The 20,397-nt window shown below is 37.8% G+C and overlaps 1 protein-coding gene across 2 annotated transcripts in view; it reads left to right on the forward strand.

Moving 5' to 3' along the window:
- Ibtk (inhibitor of Bruton tyrosine kinase) overlaps nucleotides 1-20,397 on the forward strand; it is a 67,559-nt gene that overhangs the window by 22,949 nt on the left and 24,213 nt on the right. Inside the window, exons 9-21 of one of the 2 annotated variants that reach the window (XM_028756202.1) lie at nucleotides 1,496-1,619; nucleotides 3,660-3,837; nucleotides 5,428-5,605; nucleotides 6,599-7,201; nucleotides 7,972-8,058; nucleotides 8,822-8,904; nucleotides 8,985-9,022; nucleotides 9,461-9,557; nucleotides 12,360-12,461; nucleotides 14,675-14,792; nucleotides 15,809-15,869; nucleotides 16,384-16,505; nucleotides 19,719-19,831. In XM_028756202.1, coding sequence (XP_028612035.1) covers nucleotides 1,496-1,619; nucleotides 3,660-3,837; nucleotides 5,428-5,605; nucleotides 6,599-7,201; nucleotides 7,972-8,058; nucleotides 8,822-8,904; nucleotides 8,985-9,022; nucleotides 9,461-9,557; nucleotides 12,360-12,461; nucleotides 14,675-14,792; nucleotides 15,809-15,869; nucleotides 16,384-16,505; nucleotides 19,719-19,831 — 1,904 coding nt within the window. The remainder of the gene's footprint in view (nucleotides 1-1,495; nucleotides 1,620-3,659; nucleotides 3,838-5,427; nucleotides 5,606-6,598; nucleotides 7,202-7,971; nucleotides 8,059-8,821; nucleotides 8,905-8,984; nucleotides 9,023-9,460; nucleotides 9,558-12,359; nucleotides 12,462-14,674; nucleotides 14,793-15,808; nucleotides 15,870-16,383; nucleotides 16,506-19,718; nucleotides 19,832-20,397) is intronic. The other variant, XM_028756203.1, reaches the window with a different exon arrangement.

Here is a 20,397-nt window from a genome sequence, read left to right on the forward strand (position 1 = left end):
CTAGCTATTTAAAAAAAGATCATTACCATAAACACTCTATCCAGGCTCACTTGTTACATGTCACTGTTGCTGCTTATCCTTATCCAGTGTAGCGTGTTGTGCTGTGTTTAGCATGCCGTGGTAACATGTAGTAGACTAGCTATTACCTGGGATGGCAAAGAATACAGAATCAAATTTAGGCATGGGCACACATGTCAATTGTAGCTCTCTGTCTTGTGCTTACCTACAAACTCAGGATTTCACCTCTGATTTTATTTAGAGTGATAGCAGATACAGGTGTTTAAAAATAATCGGGAAGTAATCTTGTGTTTCTGATACATTCAGTCCCTAGTAGTTGATTAATTTGTATCTGGTTTGACAGTATTTTATTGTTTTAGGTCCTTCTAAAGTAATTACCTTTTGTAGTATTTTTCTTTTTAGACAGATATTTCAGAGTTTTGAGCAATGTTTCTTTCTGTTATATTTCATTAGCGTAGGCAGTACAAACATGGAAATAACATGGCACAACTGTAACTGATTCCTTGAAAAGGATAACTTAGCTCTTAGAAACACTGCCTCATTTACAAGGCAGTTAGGGATTTAAATGTGGATGCAGCAGACTTCTTCTTGCTTGTGTGTGAAGGCGATGGTGAGATAGTGATGTCATCACATTAGTAACTGTGAGGCTAACTGAGCTGAACGCACCAACGTCAGCTTACCACATCCTGTTTTCCCTAGTGACGTTGTTTGCAGGTTGCATTTTAGTTTCAAAATCATGAAAATGTGATCACACATGTTTGTTAGATCCAATTAAATAGTTGAGAGCTGACTTGTTGAATGTTAAATTGTAGTTTTTATTAGTATTTGTAAAACATTTTAAAGTTCCCCTTAAACACATTAAATTGTGTAAATCCTTCCTTCCAAAGTTTCAGTAAGAAATTGTTTTGATACAGATGAAAGTACTACATGGTAACTTTGAAAAAACCTTTGGAAACTTGTTTTTTCAAAGCAAATACAGTTTATGAGAGAGAAGACAGTTGGAGAGTAGCAGTTGGCAGGTTCTCCAGTGTCGAGACACAGGTAGACAAGTGTGTGGCCAATGGGTGAGTGATTAGCAGTGGCCGTGACTTTCATGGCATGTGTGCCTGTTTAGGTATGGCCAGATTTAAGCATTTCTATTTATTTTATTTTATTTTATTTTATTTTATTTTATTTTATTTTATTTTTATTTTTTTCTGTTAACATACAGTTATCCCTAGGAGCTGAAAGCCTTCCAGAGAATGAAACTCTAAGTGAATGTGTATCTTAGCAAGTAGGGTTTGGGTACTCATGAAATGAGTTGAGGCTTTGAAAGGAGAGCCTTGCCACAGGAAAAAAAGAGCAGCCTGGGAGGGACTGCAGTGACTGCAGATGGAACCTTTCTATTTTCCCTAGCTGTCATTGAATAGTCATTTCTATAAAAATAAGCATGTGTGCCTTAGAGAATATTAATTTACGATTTTTCTTTTTCACTCAGACAACTAAACTTGAAAAAGGTTCTTGTCTCTGGAGGTTGTATGGAATACAAGGTTGATCCTGAACATTTGACAGAAAATGGGGGTCAAAAAATATGCGTCCTTGCTCTGGATGGAGCTGGAAGGGTGAGTAGAGTTTTATGTTTACATAGACCATGGTAACATGAAGTGTATGCCCAGCTTTTGATGGTTGCTACTGGTGCTCCTACCCTTCTATGACATCTAGTGGAGAACTAGGGTTGCAGAGACACACAGGACTGTCTCTTACCCAGTGGTGCACAGTACTGCAGCCTGAAGATTCATTTATTCATAAATGAAAACAAAAAGTTTGAATTACTTGTTATGTAAGCTGAATATTGATCAATAGTGTTGAGAGGCATAGATAGAAGAAAACATTATTTAGTTATTTTTCTAACAGTAAATAGGCAATATAATACAGATTTGGGCCGTAATTGAAAGGCTTGTTCCCAATTATGGTTTTCTATAAGTGTATATACAATGTATATGTGTGTGCAGAGACTATGATGCCCTTTATTCTATTACATGTGTAAACAATGGTGTGCTTCTAGGTCTTAGCTCTTAAATGTCATTTTTATTCCTTGTGCAAGTTTATCAATGCATTTCTCTAATAAAATTGCTAGTTTTAAATATCTTTAATTTTTTAAATTATATGTTTGTGTGAGCACATGCATGTACAAGCACACATACTCACAAATGCTGGAGTGTACTTATGTGGAAGCCAGAGGAAAAGTTAGGTGAGCTCTTTCTCTCTTTATACCATGGAAGCCCTGAGAATTGAACCCAGGCTTGGCAGCAAGCAGCTTTACCTGGGAACCCTTTTCACCAGTCCTAAAATATATTTTTACATAAAGATATGCTTAATGCAGGCTCAAAATTATATTATAAATTATAGATATCTTTTATATTTAAATAGTATTGTAAAGCTTAAATATATTTAAGTTTAACGTTATATCTGTCTATTATATGTTAGTATCACTGATAAAATTACACACTGTGACTAGGAAAACAGTTTTCTTATAAGATAATGATATAAAGTATTTTGTGAGGTATAAGTAGTGATATGACTCTTCAGATTTTAAAAACTGATCACTTCTGGGCATATTTGTCGGTATTACAGAGTGCCTCTTCCCTCATGACACAGCATAGCCTTTACAGAGTGGTGCTTTCCTATAGTCCTCGCTGGAGGCTGAGGCTGTGCTGTCTGCATAGTATACTACAGTGCATCTTGGGCTGTTTAGAAGACCCTATTTCAACCCCACCCCTCAAAGATAAACAGATACAACAAGATGTAATTGAAAAACTCTACCTGCTGGTGTGTTCCTAGGTACAAGTTGTAGCCATTATTCTCATAGCGAGAGCATGACCTTCTGTGTGAATGACTTTGGCAGGTACTATTTTGTGCTTTACTTAAAAAAAAATATGATTATGAGGAGTCATACTTTTGGAAATCATCAGTTTTAACTGGGAATGGTGGAACACTCCTTTAATCCCATTGTACAGGACAATGAAGCTGGTTCTCATGAATTCTCAGACTAGCCTGGACTGTATAAGTACCTGTCTTAAAACAAGTAAACAACCACAAGCAGTTTTAAGTTTAGAATATGACAGGTATCCAGGCAAAGGCGCTGTTGCTGTAGATGGAGCTGCACAGGGCAGCCCAGTACTCTCCCCTTACATCCTCTCCATACCTTAGCAATCCAGTTCCCAGGATGACTGGGAATCATTAAACTGGGTTCTTTAAGATTTTGTTTTAGTTATAATTAAGTATATCTTCTTTTTATTCTTGAGAGTGGGTTGGATTGAGTTTGGTAATTATCTGACATTAAAATATTGACTCTAACATTTTAGTGTGCTACACTATTCCAGCAAGACTGTTTATTCCAAGCAAGTCATGTGGGAAACAGCACCTCCTTCAGAGGAGTGCCACTGAAACAAAGTTTAATACATGATGTGGCATAATCTACTTTCTAAGAGATGTACGTCCAACATCGTCTTGATTTTTGTAGTATCTCTCTTCTCTGTGGAAGAGTAATCATGGAAACACACAAGCTAGGGCTTTTATTCTGACAGTGCTGTTTTTAGTTCAGAGTGTGCTTGTTCTGATGCTGTGTGCTTTATGTTGTGCTGTGCTCTGGTTCCTCACAGGTATTTTGCTGGAGATCACTCAGCAGTTCTCTGAAGCAGTGCCGATGGGCCTATCCTCGCCAGGTGTCAATCTCCGATATTGCTTTAAATAGAAATGAAATTCTGTTTGTCACACAGGATGGGGAAGGATTTAAAGGGAAATGGTTTGAAGACAAAAGAAAGAATTCTGAAAAGAAAGGTCAGTTAGTATGACTGCACTAAGTACCCTAGTCGGCTGTTGATGTGTTGGGTACTGCTCGGCCGACCTCTAAGCTGTGTATTTGCCTTTGTGGTTAGTTCAGTGCCTGTTTGCTACAGACTGTAAAGTCACTCGTGCACAGGGCATGGGTATCCCTCTCTGTCATTAGTATTTAGTGTATTCTTTGGCATTGTAGTCCTTCATTATGTCCTCTTGAGTCGCCGAGTTACTTGTTACTTGCTTCAATATATCGTAAGAACATTTATTATTGCTTAGAGTTATAAACGCTTCGGAATTATAAAACATAAAATGAAGAGTTTGCATAATGTCGATTTGTTGTGTTGTATTTTTTTTTTTATAGATGACTCAAGTCTGTAAACATGCAGTGTATATTGACTATGTACAAAAATGTGGGACTCACAGCTTATAGAGCCAAAAGATACTTTTTACTTAAAGTTCCCTGAGACAGATAACTAATACAAGTGCACATGAGTTTCTTAAGAGCATACAGATGGGAATAACTGAGTGTTAGAGGAAGCATAGTGAAGTCCAAGAGCCTGAAATAGACTACATTTGAGAGTGTAGCCAGAGCACAGAGCACAGAGCACTTGTAAGAAGACATGCAAATCTTCAAAGTTTTGCATCATTTTCTTAGTGATCTGACACAGAGTTTGTGATCTGCTCACTGAGCTGATTCTCAGTGTTTTCTGTACTAGCAACTGGCTGTCCTTGCGACCCCATACCTTCTTAGCACGTTGTGCTACTCCTAATTTATTTTAAAAGATTTATTAACTTAATTTTTGTATATGAGTACACAGTCACTGTCCTCAGACACACCAGAAGAGGGCATTGAATCCCACTACAGATGGTTGTGAGCCACCATGTGGTTGTTGGGAATTGAACTCAGGACCTCTGGAAGAACAGTCAGTGCTCTTAACCAAAGAGCCATCTCTCCAGCCCCACTTTAATTGGTTTTTAGTCATTCCTTTTCCCCTCTCCTGGTTGGTTGCAACAGTCCCAATCTATACCATTTTTATTATTTCTGTTGACTTAATAGTCTTTGTGTTTATTTTCTCATTTAAATTTTTTCTGCTGTAGCCAGAATAACTTTTTATAGATGCTGTGTCTACATGGAAACATTTTATACTTTGTTTTATAGACTTAGTTTGACTAGTTGGTAGTCATATTTTTGTTGCATATTCTCATTACTCTTCTTGAGGATAGGGACATTTTGCCTTGACTCAGTAGTAGCACACTGTGGTCATTTGGGCTCAGTGCCTGTGAGAGAATGGAGGGAGTGTGTGATGACACTTAGGTTCATACAGAATTAATATAGGTAGGCATGCCATTCTGAAAGTTAACTTCGGCTGCAGTGGAAAAGGGGTGTTTGTTGGAAGAAGAAATTATGGCTAATACTGAAAATTCCCTGTATGTAGTAAGCACACAGATTGTAATGCTGTGTTGAAGATGGAGAGGTTCTAACTTCATGTGTATGAAAGATACTTTTATGTTTTCAAATCATTTGTTATTCCAGTTACTCTAATTTCATTGCAGCCTTGATTAATGATAGTTCATTTATTTTCTTTTTAGCAGACATTTTACCAAACCTCCATCATTCCTCATCAGATGTGTCTTGTGTCTCTGATACAAATAGTGTGTATGAAAGAATTCGACTTGAGAAACTTCCTTTTGCCCATAGAGCTGTTAGTGTCAGCACAGATCCAAGTGGGTGCAACTTTGCAATCCTACAGTCAGACCCTAAAACAAGGTATAATTGTCTTTAATATATTCTATTTTTAGAAGGAATAATCATTAGACCTTCTTTTGTTTTCAGTAGCTCCTGATGCATATTTAATTGAGGAGCTGTTACCAAGATCTGTAGAGACCTTCAGCAAATGAGTATGTTACAAGGGCAATCACTGGGGATAGTGTGTCTTCCCCCTAGTTTATACCTGATTTTGAAAACATTGAAGACAAATGTATATGCCCACATAGGGTCTGTCTTTAGTCCATGTTATACTTGAGGGTCTCAGGTTCTGAAGACTGTATTATAATGCTTCTTAGGTAGTGTGTAAAAGTTTCTGACTTTTGAATATAATAATTGACAAAAAAGAGGTGGTATGGTCACATATTGGGTAGAACCCCAGCAAAATATATTAGGAGAGAGAGAGAGAAGAGAAACATCAGTGGGATTGTTGAAGAGGAAGGAGGACCTGGAAGTTGGGTGACCATCCATTTTGGTTTGCCCAGGTCCCCAATTTAGCACTGAAAGTATGAAAAGCTGGGGAAGCTCCCAGCCGGAGGAGGCAGAGCAAGAGCATTAATCATTTCCCGCAGTAGGCTGTCATGTAGATGGGCAGGGTGCGATTACAGGCATACAGCACTCAGGGTTGTAGACTGGTTGTATGTATCTTTTTTCACTTGCGTGAGTAACTGTGACCTTAGTTTTATTTTCTTAGTTCCTGTTTTTTTTTTTTTCTACTTCTAAAATAAGTTATGTGAGAAAGGAAAAACTTGGGAACTTTCTTATTTTTATTGTTTTCAATTTTGTTGTTTAACCTTATGCAAAACAAATAGAAAAACACTAAAGATTGACAGAATATTTAACATTTTTTGGGGTGATATTCTTATATTTTACAACATACCAGAATTGAATATTTCTAAGTTCAATTTAAGTAAACTGTTTCTTTTCAAGAGAATCAGCTTCTGATCCATTTCTTTGTTCTCTTCATAGTAGTAATTATCTTTGCTTCATTTCTAGCCTTTATGAAATTCCAGTTGTGTCTTCATCATCTTTTTTTGAAGAATTTGGCAAGCTCCTGAGGGAGACAGATGAAATGGACAGCTTCCACGATGTGACCTTTCAAGTTGGCAATAGACACTTTCCTGCACATAAGTACATTTTGGCAGTGCGCTCTGACTTCTTCCAGAAGTTATTTCTTTCAGATGGCTCTCCTTTAGAACTGACGGATGTTTACCGGAAAGATGAAGATGCTGCTGGCTGCCATCTCTTTGTGGTGGAGAAAGTTCATCCTGACTTGTTCGAATACCTGTTACAGTTCATGTACACAGATACCTGTGACTTCCTAACTCATGGCTTCAAACCAAGAATGCTCGTGAACAAAAAGGCAGACGACTGTAAGGGCTCCCCAGATTCTCATGTGCACACTGTGAATTGCCACGTGGATGATAAACAGAAGTCAGCATTTGAGGTGTACAGAAGCAACCAGGCTCACACACTCAGTGAACGGCAGAAGAGCAAACCCAAATCTTCTAAGAAGGGAAAAGGTGTTGGGGAAGATGATCCTGTAAGGATGTTGCAAAATGTTGCAAAGAAATTTGGCCTCAGTAATTTGAGTAGCAGGTACAGTTCCTCATCCTGTGCTCCTGAGCTTGCCTCTCTCATCTCTCCTTTAAAGCACTGTTGTCTCTTGTGTTTCCATTCACTCTCCTGGCCTTCCTTTTCCTCTGCTTCTGGTGTGGTGGTACATGGATGCGGACCTTTCACTCACTGCTGTTTTCTGGCAGTTATCACTTAGGGACTTCCTCATTTAAATGAAAGAACAGATAGGTTGCTGACAGGTTTCAGTGCTGTGCAGGGAGTGTGTAATGGAAAGAGTGGCAAGTCCTGTGTGTGTTGGAAAGATCTCTGGTCTCAGACCTGCACAGTGCATGCTTTGCTGCTCTACTCACACTGGCCAGGGCAGGTTTCTGTGGACTCAGTTTCTCAGTATGGAGAGTGTTTGTGTTGGTGATGAAGGCCTGCCATGGAGTTACGTAAGTGTCTTATGGCCCTGTCGTCATGGATCAGTATTGATATCCCTTTCCCTCACAAGGCTGCCGTGTGAAGCTGCTGTGCTAGTATAACCTCTCCTAGCTTGACCAGGAAGAGTGTGTGCAGTGATTCCTATTGGAAAATCAAAAAAATTCATACGTGGCTTCTCAATAATGCTATTAAGCATGTTTTCAGTTCTTATTAAAACTATGATTTATTGTGGCTTAGAATGAGGTTTCTTGTTCCTTTCTAGGAGATGATGTAGCTGTGTTTAACTGTAAGCTGTCAGATTTTGTTGTGTGTTGGTCTTAGGAGACCACTGTATTTACCTTTTGTTAATTTGTATTTTTCCTCGATAGGTTAGATGGAGTCAGATTTGAAAATGAAAAAATTAATGTTATTGCGAAGAAAACTGGCAATAAACTGAAGCTAAGTCAGAAAAAATGGTAAGTTACTAAATGCGGGTCAGCATTGCGTAGTTAGATTTTTGGTTCCTAAGTAGAGCTAGCTATTAGCAGCTCTCATGAGAAGGAAGCCACCCAACACCCGGTTACCTCTGATGCTCTTAGAGGGGACGGGAGCCATTGAGCGAAGAGCAGTCACTGCTCAAGTCATTGAAGGAGGCCCTTCTTTCTGTTTTATTCAGATGAAGAAAGGGATTGTAACTGTTGCTTTTTCTTCGGTTTTGAATCTTGCAAGTGGGAGTTTATGCTGACCTCCTCCCCCATCAGACTGTATTTTCATCATGATGATGAAGGTTTTGCTTAGTATACTTTCCCCAAGAATAAATACTCTACATACATTATTAAAATATTGTGTTAGATACCTTATAGGTGATAAGTCTTGGAGGAGGAGAAACTGAAATTTTTTTTTGTGGATTACTTGGCATGTAGTAGTTTGTTTAAATAAGAGAATTAAAGAGTTTTGAGTATACTACTGACTGTCACTAGTACCTTGCCTGCAAAACAAAATAAAATCAAGTGGAAGGTTTTACAGCTTAGATTCAGTTTCCTTTTCAATAAAAATTTAAAAATGATTTGGCTAGTATTGTTCTCATGGGATAGTGAGAGATGAGGTAATGCATATCCATATTTTTATTTTTGCCCAGCATTTGACTCAGATTAAAGTTGAGCTAAATACTTAGGCTTTCCCACCTTCTCTGCAAATATGCAAGAAATTGATCTTTGTTTGATTGAATTCTTTTTTCAGTTCCTTTCTATATGATGTTACCATGAAGTCTGTGGATGGAAAGGAATTCCCCTGTCATAAGTGTGTGCTCTGTGCAAGACTTGGTAGGTGGCGTCTGTGAGCTGCTGCTGAGTACTTTGTTGGATTCTGCTTCCCTGTTCTGACTGCACTGTTTCTCTTCCAGAGTATTTCCACAGCATGCTTAGCAGATCGTGGATTGAGGTGAGCTGGGAGACAAAGTGTGTAGGCCCCACTGCATAGAACGGGGCTGTACACTCAGATACTCAGAACTAGAATGTTTTATTTTGGATTAGCTCTTTAATTCATTTGTGTTAAAGTATGTGTGTTCAAGTTTGCTGGAAAGCACCAGCATTTGGAAGGTAAAATAGCTGCTGTAAAGTTGATTAAAATTCACAGTACCATTATCTAGACACTCAGTAGTACTGTCTTGTGTGCCTTGTTTTCTGAAATTTTCTGTGTCCCTTTTTTATGTTGTATTTTAAATTAAAAGTCTCATTTCAGATTTGTGTTTTATAAATTCTTTTAAGTGTCTTTGGTGTATTTCCTGTCTGAAGTTTTCATAGTAGTAACCCAACTTAGAATATGGTAATATTTTATTGCTTCAGGTTAATGAGTTTATTCTGTCTTGTGTGCTCATAGGCCTCCAGTTGTGCAGCTCTGGAAATGCCAATCCAGTCTGAGATTTTGAAAGTTATTCTGGACTACCTCTACACAGATGAAGCTGTGGTGATCAAAGGTACGGAAAGGATGCTTAGCTGTTCAGTTATAATAGAGTGATATCATTTCCTCTTGAAATGAACTGTCACTGGAGGCTTAACTTCAAATAAGTAACAGGTTATTATGAAGAATAATCAAGCAGAAAAGTTACATTTTTATCACACTGAATTATTCCTTTTAGAATTATATGTCATGGTTAAAATTAGTGTTAGAAATTTCATCTCTCTAGCTATTCTGATTAATATCAGTGAGTACAAGGTGTGTAGGTTCAGACAAATTCTCTATGGAATTTCCTGTTTCCAATAATGTATCAGCAGTGAACCTGTTGCATCTGGGGGAAGTTCATGAAGGAACTGATTTGTGCATGCCTCTAAGCAGAGCTCATGCTTGTCTGTCCTGTTTGATTGGCTGCAGTCCTCAGTTACCCAGGGTTATGCTGTTAGCTTCAAGACTCGGGTTACACTGAGGATTTTGTTTTTAAAGATTTACTTATTTCATGTATATGAGTACACTGTTGCTGTCTTCAGACACACCAGAAGAGGGCATCAGATCCTATTACAGATGGTTTTGAGCCACCATGTGGTTGCTGGGAATTGAACTCAGGACCTCTGGAAGAGCAGTCAGTGCTCTTAACCTCCAGCCCACACTGAGGATATTTTAAAGTGAAAAGACCTTGTCTGCTTGCAAGAAATTACAGTCTCGTGGACAATCAAACTGTAAGAAGACAAGTGTAGTTAAGCAGGGCAAGTCTCTGAAAGTAGTTGCATACCAGTCTACATGAGGAAACCTGGGTGGTCTTTGTTAATGAGAAGGTGTTCAACTGAGAGCAAAACTGAAGATTTGTCCATTTGAGTGTGTAATTGAAACTTTAAAATATATTTACTGTATACATTTAATATACATGTATATATGTAAATAATATGTATACTTTAAAAGAAATATATTTACATGTATATTTCTTTTTCAAGATTGAGATATTCATACCTAATATTTGTACATTTCAAAAGAACATATTTGTTATTTTTTAAAATTTAAAATTGTGCCCTTGTCACCATTTTCAAATTGCACAATATTTTCACCTGTAAATTACTATGAAAAATCTACTATTTTAACCATAACAATGAGTACAGGGCATGGGATGTGCTTGTACAGTTTTTATATTTTTTTGTGTACAGGTTTTGCGATCACTTCTTTTGTCAAAACAATTTTCAAAATTCTTTTTGTCACTATTTTAAATGATATTTCTTTAAATTTGTGTGTGTGTGTGTGTGTGTGTGTTGTACACTTGTGTAGGTCAGAGATAAAAATCAGGTGTCTTCCCTTGTTTTTCACTTAATTTTTTTTTTTGTTAAGTTTTTTTTGTATATCTCTGTGTGTGTGTGTCTGTGTGTCGGTGTATATTGTATGTATGCAGGTACCCATAGAGGCCAAATTAGGGCATTGTATACCCTGATGCTGGAGGTCAGGAAGAGTTAGTGGAGTTGGTTTTCTTCCTTCTTGTGGGTCTTGAGGATTGAACACAGGAGACCATGCTTGATGGCAAGCGCTGTTGCCATCTGAGCCACTTTGCCAGCACTTGTTTGCTATGTTTTTAAAAAGTGATTTTTTTTTATTGTTTTTTTTGGGGGGAGGATTTTGCTGTCTTAGGACAATCTTGTTTAATTAATTCTAAGTCAGTATTATTCAAAAGTATAGTTTATAGCCCCCTTCTACATACTTCTTTGTGCTATTGTCACTATATTTTTATATAATATTCTGTGCCCATCATCACAGATCTATTATTACTATACACATTTTTGAAAAAAAAAATGTGTCACCAAGGAGAAATACATTTCTGCTGTTGTTGGTGCGTGTGTAGTTATGTTTATGGTATTCTGCTTTTTATTTTTACTTTAACTTAGGATGTGTTATTTTTGAGACTTTTGTGCCTGTGTACAGTGACATGATCACATACAGCTTCATTCAGCCTTGCTTCTCTCCTCCAGCTCCTCCCCTCCCACGTTTTCTTTTTGAAAGACCATAAAGTATAGTTAGTGCTTCCCATAGATGTTGTGTGAGCTTCACTGGAGCATGGGCGACTTGACTGTTTATTAGTTTTAGGAATATTTCTCAATGAAATGGGAAATTACAAACAATTCAGACATTATAGTAGGCTTCCACACTGAAGTATTCACTTCAGGTTGATCATTTCTTGGTCCCATTGTGAGAATGTCTGAGCCAGTTTGGTGAGTGGTTAGTGGCAGTTGTCGATCCGACAGAAACTAGAGTTAGCTGGGAGGGAGATGGGCCTCTGGACACATATGGCTATGGGGATTATCCTAATTATGTTCATGGAGATAGAAAGACGTGGAAGAGCCATCTGCTATGGATGGAGCTGTCCCCTGCCTTGGGTCCTGGATTGTGTGGAGAGTAAGGGTGGGGACTGAGCAGCATCCACTGCTGTCTGCTCACTGTGGTTGTCATGTTTCCAGTTGTTCATGCTTCTGCTGCCCAGACCACTGCTATGATAGCCTCTGTATCGATCTCTGAGCCAGAATCCACCCTTTTTTTGCCAAATTGATTTAGTTTTTTGTTTTTTGTTTTTTTTTTTAACCCCATAGTAATAGGAAGAGAAGTTTAAACACCAATGGATTTGGTGGTGGATTTTTCCAATTTGTCCACCTAAGAGGTAGGGTTATTTTGATGTGTTCAGAATTTGTTGTAGTCATTCTGACAGGTAGAGAAGAATCATAAACCTCTTTACCTTGATGTCTTAACTGATTTTGCTTTTACTACTTATAATGGTTACATTACCAGAGTAATTTTCTTTTTCTTTTTTTAGAGTCTCAAAATGTGGATTTTGTTTGTAGTGTTCTTGTCGTGGCTGATCAGCTTCTCATAACTAGGTTAAAGGAGATTTGTGAAGTAGCATTGACTGAAAACCGTGAGTACTTTAAGAGTATTGCTGTGTTTCCAGATTGACCTAATGCTATTATAGTATATTGACCTTGGTGTATCGGCTTTATTATTCCATTTAAAGTAAAACACCATTATTTTGTGTGTGTGCCTTTAAAAAAAAAGTCAGTTGGGCATGGTGGCGCATGCCTTCAGTCCCAGCACTTGGAAGGCAGAGGCAGGTGGATTTTTGTGAGTTGGAGGCTAGCCTGGTCTACATAGTGTTCTAGAGCTGCATAGTGAGACTGTGCATCAAAAACAAACAACAAACAAAAACCTAAAAAGAGCAAGAGATTTAGACTATTATATGCTGTCATTTCTAAACACATTCTTTCCTAGAAATAACTGAAAATGTATACACCTTAGATTTAACAAGTATTTTTGTTAATATACCATGAAGCCCTAAATAACAAAGGTGATTCTAGTCTGTCCATGTATTTCAATATTGGAGCTTTGGGCTTTTACCCTTACCCTGGTTTTGGTTGCATTTCTTCTTTCTTTCTTTCTCTTTCTTTTTTTTTAACCAACTTTTTTCCACTTGCTGGAAATTTTATGAAGTTCTTCCCTTAGTTTAATTCAACAAAATCCATGGACTCTTCTTTTAAATGTTTTCCTTTTTTTTTTTTTAAAGTCAATTGCTTGGTTGTTTTCCTAAACATTCATCTTAGAAATCAAATATTAATTTTTATTTGTGGTTGCCTGTTACATCCTGATTCTTCAAGCTGTGGTAATGGCCACGTGTTTTTCATTTTTCCACTAGTTGGTTCTTGCTGTCAATGTTCACATTGAGCGCTCTGTAACTAATCCTTTCAGTGCCAAGTGATTTTTAAGCGAGTGCCCTTTTTTACTTTCTTCATTTGGATAACTTTGTATATTCTAACATGAAAGTTGCAGTTTTTATAACCTGATATGTAAGCATATGCAATAGTTTTGTATTTTCATTTCATGGCTGCTTTGGAAAATATGGAAAAAGTTCTGTCAGTTTTTTGTTTTTTGTTTTTTTTTTTGTTTTTTGAGTACTGTGAGCTGTCTACTCCTTGGTTAGAATAGGAAAACAACCCAGATTTTCTTTCCACAAGCAAGAAAAGATGCTGCAGCAAAGGGCTTGCCATGGCATGGATATTTCCATTGGCTCAAGGGCCTCTGCTGACCTCCTGGGTATTTTTTCCTTGCTGTACCATTGTTTACTAGTGAATGCATTCCTAGCAGAAGGGTTCCATGGAAGCCTATTCACTTAGGCATTGCATACATCATTCCCAACTCAGCAGTTCAAGAAAAGCTTCTGTGTGTGCTTTCGATCTGTTAGATGATTTTATTATCATTTCCAGTCTTAGCTTAGAGGCAGAGACTTATTGACTGTGATTGTAACTTTTGACAGAGTTTAGGGGAGAAAGAAAAAAAAAGAAATGGGAAAGTTTTGTTCGTCTGTTGGCTGGAACTCTGTTTAAGGCAGCGAGAGCTTTAGGTAGCTGCAGCTATGAACAGGTAGATTGTTCTTTGAGGGTTTCTAGCAAAACAGCACTTCGTGTAGAACATTTACTTGACATTTCTAGACCTGGGCTCTTGTATAATCTTATGCACTGCCATGGACAATACCACAGTAAGATGTAGATGTATTTTTGTATTAACAGACTAGTCAGCATTTAGAATTAATTTATCAGTTTCTCCTAGACTTAATGGCTGGTTTAGTTTGTTCTTCTTGTTGGTCCCAAAACAAGATCTTTGTGTGCATTCTAGACTGGGAGATGTACTGAAGTCCTGGCTCAGCTCTGGCATGCTGGGATTGTAGGGTGTACACCACCCTGTCCACCTTTATTCTTCAGTGTTAGAGAAAGATGAACTACTCTACTATCTGAATGAAAAGGAAAGTCGTTCACTGATGAAAGTGAAAACTCTTCAGGGCTGTTGGAAAGAAGAACAGTAGCTCTTACATAATAGCTTTCAGATAACACTAATGCTGCTTCTGTAGTTTGTTTTCTCCAAAATTTTTGTGTGTGCAAGCTCATTTTGTCCCCTCAAAACGAGTCAGTTAAAGTTACTTTGGCATACTGTAAAGAAACTCATTTCTATATTTACCCCAGCATTCATCTTTTTGTTTTCTTGTTTTAAATGTTGACATCTTATGACTTCAGAAATGCATGTATTTCACTTATTGAAGTAATTCACGTTCATCTAATTTTGCAAATCTCTTTTTTTGTGTAGTTACCCTTAAGAATGCTGCTATGCTGCTGGAGTTTGCAGCAATGTACAATGCTGAGCAGTTGAAACTCTCATGTTTACAGTTCATAGGACTGAATATGGCAGCTTTACTTGAAGCAAGGTTGGTTGGGTTCCTATGCTGTATGACTTGAACAAGCAGATCTTTATATTAAATAAACGATGCACTTGGACTTTAAAAGTGAGTCATGTGTTTACCTGGATGGAAGAAATTTGCTAAGGAATCAGCACTTTCAGGATTAGAGGAACCAAAGAAACTTCAGTGTTTCTAACAGTGATTTAAAAATTGATTTTGTTGACAGTTTTATATGAGTAGACAAACATGACTTTGCATGTAATTCTTCATGAGGTATATGTTTTCTAAGAGTAAAAACAGCATGTACGTAAATATTATGAAAAGGAGGCCATCACAAAATATACATAGCATTACAAGCTAATGCAATTAATTATGCTACAGTTGCTGAAAACTGATGTGATACAAATTTGAATATGAAAGTTGCTTTCTACTAGTTGTATAAATAGCTTCAAAACCAACAATTTATATGTGCATTTATACACACACACTTCATATGTATAAAACAACTATATAGATAAATATGTACGCATACATAAAAATGGATGTAAACTTTGTCTTAAATGTCCGTTGATGGCTCAAGTACCTGTTGGAATCTGTGACATCCTGAATATAGTTGATATAATCCAAACATCATTTTATACTTGAAGATGGTAAGACTCGGGAGCAGAGGGAGCTACTCACAGTCAGGAGGTGATTAACAGCAGTGATAAGGCTAGGCGGGTCCTGGATGCTCTGGTGCCTAAGCCAGTGTGCTGTTATTATAGTGCTCCTTACACAGACACCCATTATAGTGTAGAAAATGAAGGCTGAAAAATGAGCGCTTGTTTCAGTTTTATCAAGATATTTGTGGAATATGTTTTCTGGTTACCTGAAATACATAACACAACTACACCTATTCTCAAAAGGAATTTTAATAGCAAATATATGTAAACTTGAGAAAGAACTTTGTTCCTTACATGACAGCCTGAAATAAACATGCCTCAGAATCTTGATAGCTGCTAAATCATTTGAGCCTTAAGCAAGATTTTTTTCCTGTTTTTCAGGTCTCTTGATGTTTTAAGCGAGGATGTCTTGAAGGATCTTTCCATATTTTACCGAAAACTGGTAGGATTTTCATTTTCTCAGTGCAGATTCCTAGTACAGAGTATTCGACCTGACTGACAATGTAATAATTTCATAATGAATGCAAATATATTACCTTTTAACAATTAGAACATAAAGTCCCACAGAAAAGTGCAAATATCAGAATTGAAGACATAGTAAAATTAATACATCTCAAAATTTCTATATAATAGAAGTTACTGTTTCAGAGTTTAGTCAGTCACAAAGATCAGGACAGTTCAGAGCATTGACTCACATGACTCCTGAGAGATGGGTCAGTCAGCACGTTGTAAGAAAGCAGAGCTACTTTTAAACCCTCCATCCCCAGCAGTTTTATGTAGCAATGCTTTCTTGTTAATCTATTTGAAATTTTCTTTTCCCATTTGTATTTTATGACTCATTAGGTATCCTATATGGTTTCTAGTTAATGTTACCACCTGACATCATAAGTGGTATTGTCAGTTTTTGAAAATCATTACAAATTCCATATTTACAAAGTACTATCGTTATACTCTAGATTCCAGCAATGGAGAGAAGAGTCATTACACCATATCAAGATGGACCAGATATTAGCTATATGCAAGTAGAAGACGGAGAGGTCTTTTTTAAAGAAGATATAAACATGGAACCAAATTACTCGTAAGCTTTGTTGTCTTTTTCTTTTCCCCTTTCTTTGTTTTTCTTACACTGTTGGACACCTAATACTTTTATATTAACATTGGGATTATAAATTGAGAATGTATAAATTATAAATTATTAATAATAAATTATAATATAATTTAAGTAATTATATTATAATATAAATAATAAATTATAAATTGAGGAAGTATGAATGTGCAGTTTTAGTTTTGATAGAATGCAAAGTAATCATACATAATTGATATTTTAAATCTAAAACATTCAACATGTAAGTATAAGAATACTGTAGCCTTCAGAGAGACATACAGGTTAGTTAAATGCATTTGTCTTAATGATGTCCAAACCTCCTTAAATTACTTCTAATAAAGACATTTAAAACAGCGAGCAGCTGCACTACAGCCTGCAGAACAGGAAAGTGCCAGCGGTGGTCAGGAAGTGAGGCTGGTGTTGGGAGCTGGAACGTTGCCTCTCTGTAGTAATGACAGCACAAATAGAAACAGTTCTGCAAGTGCTTGGCAGGGATAGCAGCCAGGCTCATGAAGATTAGGACAAGTGGATTCCATCCCTTTTCAAATCCTGTTCAGCCAAATAATTGTCTCTTCTCCATCTTGGTTGAAGACTACAGGTTAGTACTTGGGTGGTTGGACTAGAGAGGGTCTAGACAGTAATGCAGTAGCCATAGATGGGGTGGTATTTCCTTAGCATCCTCTCTGTAGACACTGACTGCTTTAGTCAATGGTGACTGCACTAGCTTTTTGGTATTGTAAAAAAAATGCTGGAGAAAACCAAGTTAAAGGTGAAGGGTTTATCTTAATGTCCCCTTCTGTAGTTTTGTTCCATATCTGGCTGGTTCTTTTGCAGAGTATCCAGAAGAGTTGGTAAAGTAGGGCTGCTCACCTCATTAGGCCCAGGAGAGAGAGAACAATGGGCATAAATGTTATTTTTAACATTCTAAAGCTTCACCTCAATATCTGGGCAGTCTGTCTTAATTCCCTAATCTGGCTACCTCCCAGCCATGATGTCAGTTATACTTGCAATTAGGCTTCCATGTTTCTGCTGAACTCTTTGCTCCTTACTCCTCATGGCAGATCTAAATCTTTCTCCCTCCCCCACCCCCTTCCCCTTGTTAGTGGAAGTCCTACCCTATTCTCTCTTCTGCCCAGCCATTGGGTTATCAGTATTTATTGACAAAACAGAGAGTAAATGTTAAGAATAGTTTGCATAAATTTGAGAGAAGAGATTCTTGGCATAAGCATTGAAATACTGTGTCTGAATTGAAATAAGATATTGGGGCAGAAAAATCAGCATTGGAGTAACACAAGGATATCCTTTACACAGAGCATAAAAACATCATGCCTACAGGTGGGCTATATGTGATATACTCTTCCAAGAAGTGCCCCAGTGATCTCATTTCTCCAGTTAGGACCCTACTTCTGAATAGCTCATTACAATGTAAATTCATAAATTTGTTAATTTATTGGAGAAATTGGACTCCGTATTATCCAGGGTTTTCCTGCGACCCTACTTTTGAGCAGTATTCCATCTGGGGTCACTTTGAATATGTGAGTTTGTGGGACGACAGATCCCCATTTCGTATTTAGACCCCAAAAGTGATATTTGAGAGTCGCTCAGCAAAATGTTTTGTCTAACAATTTTGGCAAGCTCTACATAGAATTATGTAATATTATGTAATAATATACTATGATATGTCATAATATATTATATTATTATAATACTAATTACCGAATTAGTATTATAGGCTCACACCAGTTAGTTACACAATTATTTATTTCTAGGGCACAAGTAACTTGGTAGTGTGAAGTCTTTGGGCATGGATGTCATTTATTCTAGGCAAACAGCTATATACCTCAAAGAAAAATTATTCTTGAGTTCCAGAAGTATTCTTTTGATTACTTTCTAAACTCTTTTCCTGATGTGTGATATCATTTTGAACTATGTAATTTAGAGTTATTATCCTTAAATGTATAACACGTATGATACTGAAATTATAAAACCTATAAACATTGAGTTTAACTCATACAACTGCCACAAAATGGTGTGTTCAAAGCTAGCTTGTATGTAGTAGATAATGAGATGTTAGACATTTCGTTACATTAGAGACTTGCTGCCACTCACAGATATCTACTTTCCCTTTACTCATTCATTGTACTTAATTCAAGCAATGAAATAGTCACTCAAATGCTCTAAAAAAACGACCACAAGGGCTGGGAAGATGGCTCCATGGGAGCAAACACTACTGGACAGCATGAGGAGCTGAGTTGGGACCTCAGCTCATTGTTAAACCCAAATTTGTTCTTAAGCTTGTGAGTCCTGCAGCACTGGGAGATGAGACATAAGAGAATCTCGGGGGCTTGCTGGCCAGCCAGGCTGCAGGCTCAAGGCAGGGGGCTGGGGTGTTGGTGTGAAGTAATAAAAGCAAACATTGAGAGGTCTGGATGTAGTGAGCTTGTCTCCTGTGAATGAGTTAGAAGGATGGAGCAGGACCCCTGATGCCCTCATAAGCTTCTGCCTCTCTCTCTCTCCCTCCCTCCCTCCCTCCCGCCCTCCCCCTCCCTCCCTCCCTCCCGCCCTTTCTCGTTCACACACACAGATTGTGTTTCTGTTTGAAGGTTATAGTTCATGTAACTGTGCACTATTGTGCCATTTTGTTTTGTAAAGACTTTATTGTGAGGAGAGGCAGCTCAGCCCTTCTTTACAACAGTTTTCCTTATTGTAGTCAGGATGCTGTCAGCTCTTCTCATTTCCTCTTGGTACAGACGTATGTCCTCATTCTTGTCTTGGTGAACTTGATAGTCCTCCCTTGCCCTTGTAGCCTGCTGCATATACGTGACTAGGCCCACATCTCAGATTAAGTGTACTTGGTGTTCTTGGGGTAAGTGTCTGCGAAAGTGGGTGTGCCTCAGCCTGCTTGTGTTCTCCATCACTTGGTAGCCCTTTTAGTGACTCTTGGTAACATGATAGCCCAGAACTTTCAGTGGTGCACTTTGGTGGCTATTGTACCAGTACGAGGTTCTTTAACTTCCACAGCAGTGCTAGCACTAAAGCAGGAATAGATGACACTGATGTATCATCTAGTAAGGTTAGTGATTTGCTCAGATCTACCTGGGCATATAACTGGTGCCTGTATGTCCTTACGTGATTTCTGACTGTCCAAACTCTTTTCATCTGTTGATTTTTCCTTTGATTTCCTAGGGAAACTATGTTCAAGAAGGCAAAAACAAGAGCTAAAAAGAAGCCACGGAAGCGCTCAGACAGTTCAGGAGGCTATAACCTTTCCGATGTTATCCAGAGTCCACCATCTGCAGGTTAGTGTGTTTTAGCTGGTCTTTTTGTGGAGGTCAGAGAACAACTTTGAGGAATGATTTCTTTCCTTCACCACCATGTGGGTTCCAGAGATCAAGTTCAGGTTGTCGTGCTTGGTGGCAGCTGCTCCATGTACCAGCCTTGTTTTGAAAATCTTTACTTACTGAAACTGAAAGATACGTGAAGGCACACACATGCACACACACAAGTTATGAGCCCTTTTATACTCTGTTTAGAGTTACTGTTAATTGCCACACACCTTCTCCTTCTCTCCCACACACCCCTCTCTTTGTGCGGTTCTGAGGACTGACCCTGGGTCACATTCATGTTGTGAAGTATGAACAAAAAATAATGAGACTGCAGTGTGTCTTTTGAGGTGCTAGGTATGTTAGCATATGGCAGTCAGGCACAGTCTGATGTATTTTCTATCACAGCATTCACAGGCAATCTGCCCCTGGGAAAAGGTGGCTTTTATACAAGGCAAAGAAATAATTTTTTCTTTAATTTTTACAAATAAGGTTCTTGATATTTGCTACAAATGAAGGAAATAATATCAAGAATAATTGGT

This window comes from Grammomys surdaster, unplaced genomic scaffold, assembly GCF_004785775.1.
Source record: "Grammomys surdaster isolate TR1022 unplaced genomic scaffold, NIH_TR_1.0 126113, whole genome shotgun sequence".
In the NCBI taxonomy this organism is placed as follows: Eukaryota; Metazoa; Chordata; class Mammalia; order Rodentia; family Muridae; genus Grammomys; species Grammomys surdaster.